The 7,105-nt window shown below is 52.8% G+C and overlaps 1 protein-coding gene across 2 annotated transcripts in view; it reads right to left on the bottom strand.

Annotated features, from left to right (window-relative positions):
- The window catches only part of ADAM8 (ADAM metallopeptidase domain 8), a 16,085-nt gene that overhangs the window by 6,987 nt on the left and 1,993 nt on the right, over positions 1–7,105 (bottom strand). For both annotated transcript variants that reach the window (XM_014966625.1, XM_014966627.1), the window contains 6 exons: positions 3,495–3,571; positions 3,155–3,233; positions 2,967–3,043; positions 1,306–1,492; positions 768–833; positions 598–666 (listed from right to left, as the gene is read on the bottom strand). In XM_014966625.1, coding sequence (XP_014822111.1) covers positions 598–666; positions 768–833; positions 1,306–1,492; positions 2,967–3,043; positions 3,155–3,233; positions 3,495–3,571 — 555 coding nt within the window. The remainder of the gene's footprint in view (positions 1–597; positions 667–767; positions 834–1,305; positions 1,493–2,966; positions 3,044–3,154; positions 3,234–3,494; positions 3,572–7,105) is intronic.

Here is a 7,105-nt window from a genome sequence, read left to right as displayed (position 1 = left end):
GAAGGCCCCAGCCCCCCCCCCCCCAGGGAACTGCAACCAAGCCCAGGATCCCACCTCACTGTGCAGTATCAGCTCTGTTACCCCCTCAATAAATAACACAAGCTGGAGTAAGCATGTAGATGGGGGTTTACCCCAGGACCTCTGGGGTCCCCCTTGGCTGGTGAAGGTTGCAATGATGCTCCCATGCTGCTGACCAAAGAGTGAGGCTGAAGCAAGGCAAACAGAAACTCCCCCTCAGTGCACTGCATCCATCACCCTCCCCTTGTTAGCACCCGCTCCAGCTTGAGAGTGGCCGTGAGATGCGCTCCCAGGGGCTATGAGAATAAATTTCTCTGCCCCTTCCCTTATGAGAGAGCTGGGAGGCAGCCATCCTATGTTCTTGAGGATACAGGGCTGAGCTGCTTGTCATGTCCACTTTGCACACCCAGTTGGCCAAGGGAATTGGTCACCCTGTGGCAGTCCACCTGCAGGCTTGAGATCGGCTCCAGCTTCATCACCCTACCCATGCCAATCTCTCTTCTGCCGTCTTCATGCCTGTGCTGGCACTGCAGGGCACGTGTGGGAGCAGGGAGTACAGATCCAGACCCCTGGACTCACCTTGTCAACATGGTTCACAATTTCCTTCATGCGGTTCTGCACTGTACGCAAATCCTTGTGTTTCCTGAACTACAGAAGGACACAGAGAGATTTCCAGGCTGGCTTCGATTTCCTTGCTGCAATGGATGACAGCGCAAGTGTAGGTACTGGGTTCCTGCCCCGGTGCTTACCTCCTCATTGTCCACAACCAAGACCAGCTCCACATATCGGGGACCTTTGTGTAATGGAGCTGATCTCTGGAAGAGAAGAGGAAAGTGAGTGCAAAGATGAGCTCAGCTCTGCAGTTTGCCAAGCCCTGCAGTTGACCCTCCTGTGGAATGTGTTGGATCCTGGGGCATCTTCCAATGTTATTCAACATTGGTCTAGTAGGTCTAGCTCTGCTTTTTGATGTTACTTCACTGGGTGTTTCAGACTTCTTCCAATACACAAGTTAAAACTCAAGCTTGCTACTGGGATAAGGCATGAGAGAGGCTCTGTGATCATCACAAAGCTCATGGGAGAATGTTCTTGCTAATGGTACAGGATCTGAGGACTTGTTCCCAGGAGCCAGGAGCTAGGCCACTGGGAGCAACCTGTGTTCGTGTGCCCAACCAACAACGTGTGGGAGCGGAGCACATCCAAGGTATGCGGTATGGGCCCCATTCCTCTCACAGGACCTAGGCTCTTGCAAACTCAGCTACAGCAAGAAGAAACAATGCAATCCTTAACCCAGCGGTAGAGCTTCATAGCTGCAGGAATTTTTGGTTCGTGGTCATATTCCAGGGTGGCACTGGACTCCAGGCACACGCCGCGCTTCCCCCGCAGGTGAGCTGCTCTGTACACTGCATGCTGGCCGGCCGCATCCTCCTCCAGGGGGTCCAGCAGGAAGGTGGTCTCATTCACCCGGAAAAATCCACTGCCGAGAGAGGGGGTGAGTGCCAGGCTGGGGAGATACCTGGCAGGACATGGACAGAACCTACACGCACCCTCGCAAGTGCCTGTGATACAAAATACAGCTGCTAAATCTCAGCTAGGAAACCACCTTATCCCTTCATGGTTTGCATAAGCTGCTTGGATGACTACCGGCCACTAGGGAGGACACAACAGTCAGGTCTTTCTGGCCATATACATGAAACCACACTCAATGCAGAGCCCCTAGCAGCCCTTGGGCAGTGCATGAAGCCTCACACCACTATGCAGAGGTACAGGGGTGCAGGAGCTCACAGCAATGTGATGGACTGGATGCACCTTCTCTGCAACCTCACCTGGCCCAAGAGTCCATCAAGGAGGTGCTGCAAGGACTGACCTGGGCCATGCCAGGAGATGAGAAGCAATAGGAAACATGTCCCCAGCATTTGCTTTTGGGGGCTGCAGAAGTACCATTTAACTGTTAGGGAGGCTAAAAACTGGCTGCTGGGCTGGGAGGGAGCAAACCACGGCATGGCAGCTGTGGCGAGGGGAGTATCCTGTACTTCGGGCAGCAGAAATCTCCCAGGGTTCAGCAAGGTGAACTGCGCCATGCTGCCAGCCCAGGTGTAGCACAGTATTTCTACTGAGCAGCTCTGGGCTCCAAGATGCTTTCTGTAAGGTGTCCCATATGCCCTGTCTGTATCATCCTTGTCTCCTGTCCTGCTCTTGCACATCTTCTCCTCCTACTATACAAGGATATGGTGTCCCATGTATGCATGTGCGAGCCAAGGTGTCCACAGACACAAGCCGTCTTGCAAAGTGAGGAGATGGCTGCCATGCAGCTCCAGTAGGTGTTTCTCCTGCAAATGGGTGCTCCAGGGACCACCTGTCCTCCTCACACATCCCCCTGCCAGGGACCCCTTCCTCTCTGGCTTACTCTCTTGCAATGTCTGGCTGCCAGGTGACCTTAAAAGAAAGAGAACAGCAGAGTACAGATCTTCCATGACAAACTGAGCAATGCTGCATGGACCTGGGGACTGTGGGTTACTCTGCAAGGATGCTTTCTGCCATTAAAAGAAGGTAGACCCAAGGCAGCTTTTGAGGAATGAGCCCCAACATGGCCAGCAGAGTGGGCAGAGGGAGATACCTCTATGTGTCCTTTTCTTTCGGAAAGGCACCGGCCATCAGCTCCAGGAGCTTGGCGTGGCCAGGAGGAGATGTAAAATGCCTTTCCTGCTAGGCACCGAGCCAGGGAGGTCAGCACTCCCACTGCCAGCAGGAAAAGGGACGTCTTCTCTTCCTCATGAGAAAGCTGAGCTCTCTGTCCATCAGCACAGCTCCGGCTGGATGGGGCTTGGTCACACCAGCTCACCATCACACGGCACTACATCTGGCAGGAGCAGCACAGTGGCGTGTGCCAAGACCAGGCTTGCTGCTGCCCTCTGGCCAGCTGCAGTGCACTGGGGAGTTGGAGGTCCTACCTGAGCCCACTGCAGGTGCTGATGCTCACTGCTGAGTCGGTGTATCCTTGCACATGGCCCTGATAAAGGCAGTGATCCTGTTGTCAAGAGAGAGGAGAGGTGTAAAGGAGGTCTGCACCCACTGTTTGCACAGCAGGACCTTGCAGGAGTAGGAGAACTGCCCTCCCCCCCCCGAGCCAGCTCCATACCTGAATGTCTGGCTTCTCTGTGACCTCTGTGCCGTCAGCTAAGTAGTGCGTTTCAGTGTACTGCTGCCCCAGCAGCTCCCTGCAGGAGGGGGAAGGGGTGTAAGCAGTGACCCCGGTTTTGGGGAGTGGATGGAAAGTTTGGGCATGGAGGTTGGTCAGGGTATGGTGGATCCATGACTTCTCTGGGTGGGTTTGGCAAGGAGGGAAAGAAATTGCAATATTTTGCTATTGAGGGTCTGGCCTGAGGGCTTAGATTGCTGGTGTGGGGATGCTGGACCTTGGAGAAGTGATGTTCATGGCAAGGGCCCCCAGCCATCCTGCTGTGCCCACCCTCACTCACTTGTTCTTCTCCAGCCACAGGAGGTAGTCCCTGCCTTCCGCACGGATGCTGTAGAGGACATGGTCCGGGTAGGTGCTCTGCATGAAAGGTAGACAACATAACAGACCCACCATCACCAGAAGCAAGAGCTACAGGATGGAGGACCTGCCCAGAGAGGGGATGGGGTGTGCATGTGTCCTGCTGGAAGGTGGCTGCAGGACAGGGAACCTGGCTGCTCATCATGGAGTCACCCAGCAAAGACACAGGAAATCAGAAGAGAAAAAAGCAAGCATGTGGGCAATAACACAATTCCCCGTCACATCCTGAGATAAAGAACAGGTCACCAGCAATGAAACAGAGTCAGCAAAGTCTGGTTTCCTGTCTCTGACACATGGCTGCAGATGGCCATGCCAGAAACTGAGGTTTCGTACTCATCAATCACGAAGGTCCTTTTTTGGGCGCTGAGTTCAGCGCTTACTCACAGGCTAACCACAAAGATCCCCAGTGCCCAACAGCTCTCATCAGCAGAGACTTCCTTATCTCTGAATGATCTAACGTGCAACATCATGGTTAGAAAACAACCTTCTCTCAGTTCTCTTCTGCTACTGAGAATGGATTTTAGTACCACCATGTGCCAGGTCCCCTGAGCATCATCCTAGTGCTAGTAGAAGGGACCTCAAAGCATCTCAAGTCCAACCTCCAGTCACTGTGGCTGGATCAGGGTGGACGTGGCTCAGTCTAACCGAGCCCTGAACTCCCAGGATGGAGATGTCCCTTCCAGAAGTGTTTTCCTCTGGAATATGTTGTGATCTCAATCTGAAGAGACTGAGCCATAGACTTCCAGGTGCATCATCCCACCCGGGCCACTGAGAGAGACGATGACCTCTTGCATGGTGCCCTATATCAGGCTGCACCCTTGGCACTAGGGACCTCAGTCACCACTGCAGCACAGACACCTCTCTTGAGGGCACATCCTCACTCTTACAGGATCCCCGCATGGAGAGCTGAGCAAACGGCAAAGTAAGCACTTCCCGCAGGGCCAGCATTCCTCCCAGATGAGATGTGTGTCCTCTCCCCAGGAGGGATGACAGCACTTGCTGTCATAGGATGGCTCAGCGCTCCCAGTGGGATGATCTGCAGCCTGGCAGGAGCTGGGGCTGAGCCGAAAGTCCTGCTGACTCAGCACCAGCAGGGCTGGGTAAGAGGGTTTGCCCATCACTCTGTCCCCCTCAATTCAACCCATTTCCAACTTGAAGCAGCAGGCTGCTGGCCACGAGCTGTCCTATCTGCATGCCGAGCAAGTTGCAGCAAGCCTGCCAGGCAGCCCCGGCTGCAGGTAAGCACACCACTGACATGTGGGTGCACTCATGGGTCCCCACAAAATTCTTTTCTTATGAAACAGCGTCTCTTGCCTGACGTGGCCATCCTGTCCAGTGTCTGCTGACAAAGTGATGCTTTGTTATTCTTGGCAGCGCTGGAGCCAGAAGAGGTCTTAAGAAATGGCAGGAAAGCACTTGGAAGGGAGTGATGGGTCAGGGACCGTCTCTTGGAGACAATCACAGGGCAAGTTAAAAAAAAAATAAATAGTCCTGCTAAATCTTCTCTGAATCACCCCCTTCCTTATTAGCATGGGCTTTGCAAGGGCTCCAGATGGGAAGGCTTTGAAAGTGCAGGCAGTTCCGCCCTGGCCCTGCTAACCCCATGACCGTGCTGAGCAAGCAGAGTTATGGCCACAGCACACAGAAAGGAAGGATTTCTTCCAGCTGGTCTTATTAAGTGACCCAGAGAGCTTGCAGAGGATCGGGACACGATGCCATCATCCCACCCCAGCACAAGGTATTTCTTCCCTGGCTGGGAAGAGGTGACAGGCTAGGACAGTACGGGTGAGGCTCATTGCACCATGCTGTGTATCAGAGGAGCTGCAGCACAAGAGAGGAGGAAGAGAAGGTGGGTCTCTAGGCCACCACTGTCCCTTGCTCCTGCTCCATTTGGCCCCATCGCTTGCTCTGCAATGGCCTGCTGTTTCCAGCAGAGCTGCAGGCTGGGCTAACCGACGCTTAGCTATCTATCTCCAGTCAGTCAAAGGGCTTGCCTTGTTGCATCAACTGGTTCTATGGACACAGTGGAGGACATCAGCAGGGATGTGTGAGCACAGGTGCACTGACAGAGAAGCCAGCAGTTTGCTACGCCAGGTCTTACACGGGCTGTAAACCACCCTCCTGTATCAATACAGCTCTTTAAAAATGCTGGAGTATGGGTATGAGAGAGATGTCACTTCTGCGATCAACAGCATGTAACTATAAATCTTTTTGGAGGCCCTTCTTGCTTTTTTTCAGGTCTCTTTCCATGAGGAACCCAGGTTTGCCACATGTCCTGTCATGCTGCTGCTAAGGATGGGTGGAAGGAGAAGACCATGTCCTGTGGGAAGGCTGGCATCACAGGAGATCCTGTGCTGCAGGACCCAGATCTCCACCCTGTCTGCAGGGCTAAACATTTTGATTTAAGGAAAGCCAGAGGGGTCTGCTTCAAAACTCACCTCGCAGATGCTCTGCTGGACCAGCCTCATGTGTCCCAACTGCTCTGACACAGAAGCCAGCTCTTGGCTCATGCCCATCCCAGCCAGAGACTGCTAATGCAAAGCCACAGAAGGAGCTGGCACAGAAAACGACCATCCAGTTACCTGTCTCCACTTCGAAGAGGGGCTTGGTCGTGGTTAAGCCTTTCTGAGAACCTCTTCCCCACCAACCAACGTTACTGGAAGAGCAAACCCAGCTTTTGTGGAAGAGAAGAAAAATGGCTTGAAAGGCAGGAGACCACATATCCTCAACACAATAGGTTTGGGAGGTTCAAGAACCACCTCATCCAAGACCAAATCCAGGTGCCACCCAGCAGACACCACCCATGGCTGTCCCAAAGTACATAGCTCAAGGCAAATGTCTTCTCCTGTGCTGTGGAAAGCAGAGGGACACCAAGATGGATGAGCTCCCCTTTCCAGGGGGGTCAGTGCAGAGCTGCCTGATGCACCCAGCACAGATGGTATCTCTAAATAGCCTGGGGAATGTTTACCTTGTGGGCAAGTTTAGGTTTCTAGAGCAGAGAAAACAGATGCTCTTGGGCAGCATTTTTGAAGCTAGTTTAACAGAATGGGTTTGAATCATAGATGAACAGGCTGTATGAAGAGTTTACTAGGAGATAAATGTCCACAGCCCCTCTGTCTCATCAGGTACTAAAGTTTGTGCTTTTTGGTTCTAGAAAATGAATCCCTGTATTTGTCTGAATTTCACTTTAAGGCAATGAAGAAAACAATGAGATCAAGGCCATCATCCTATGGACGTCAGCCCCAAGTGCTCAAAAGTACTGAGTCAAACCCCATTCCTTCCCCCAAATTACATGGTTTCCCAAGAAAAATAACACTGGCTTTCTTTCATGTGGGTTTCTGCAACTTTCTGATTCCTATTTCCCTGTCCCAAAGGATGAAAAAATACAACTTCAGCAAACACAGCTCAATGAGGCTTTGCAAATCCCTCCTTACACAAAGACCAGATGTCACAAGATCACTGCAAAGTTGCAGGAGGTGGCACCACTCGGGTAATGTCTCAGAAAAGAAACACTGGCGAAGCTCCCCACCCCCT

This window comes from Calidris pugnax, unplaced genomic scaffold, assembly GCF_001431845.1.
Source record: "Calidris pugnax isolate Ruff unplaced genomic scaffold, ASM143184v1 scaffold53, whole genome shotgun sequence".
In the NCBI taxonomy this organism is placed as follows: Eukaryota; Metazoa; Chordata; class Aves; order Charadriiformes; family Scolopacidae; genus Calidris; species Calidris pugnax.
This window is presented reverse-complemented; position numbering and strand designations above follow the sequence as displayed.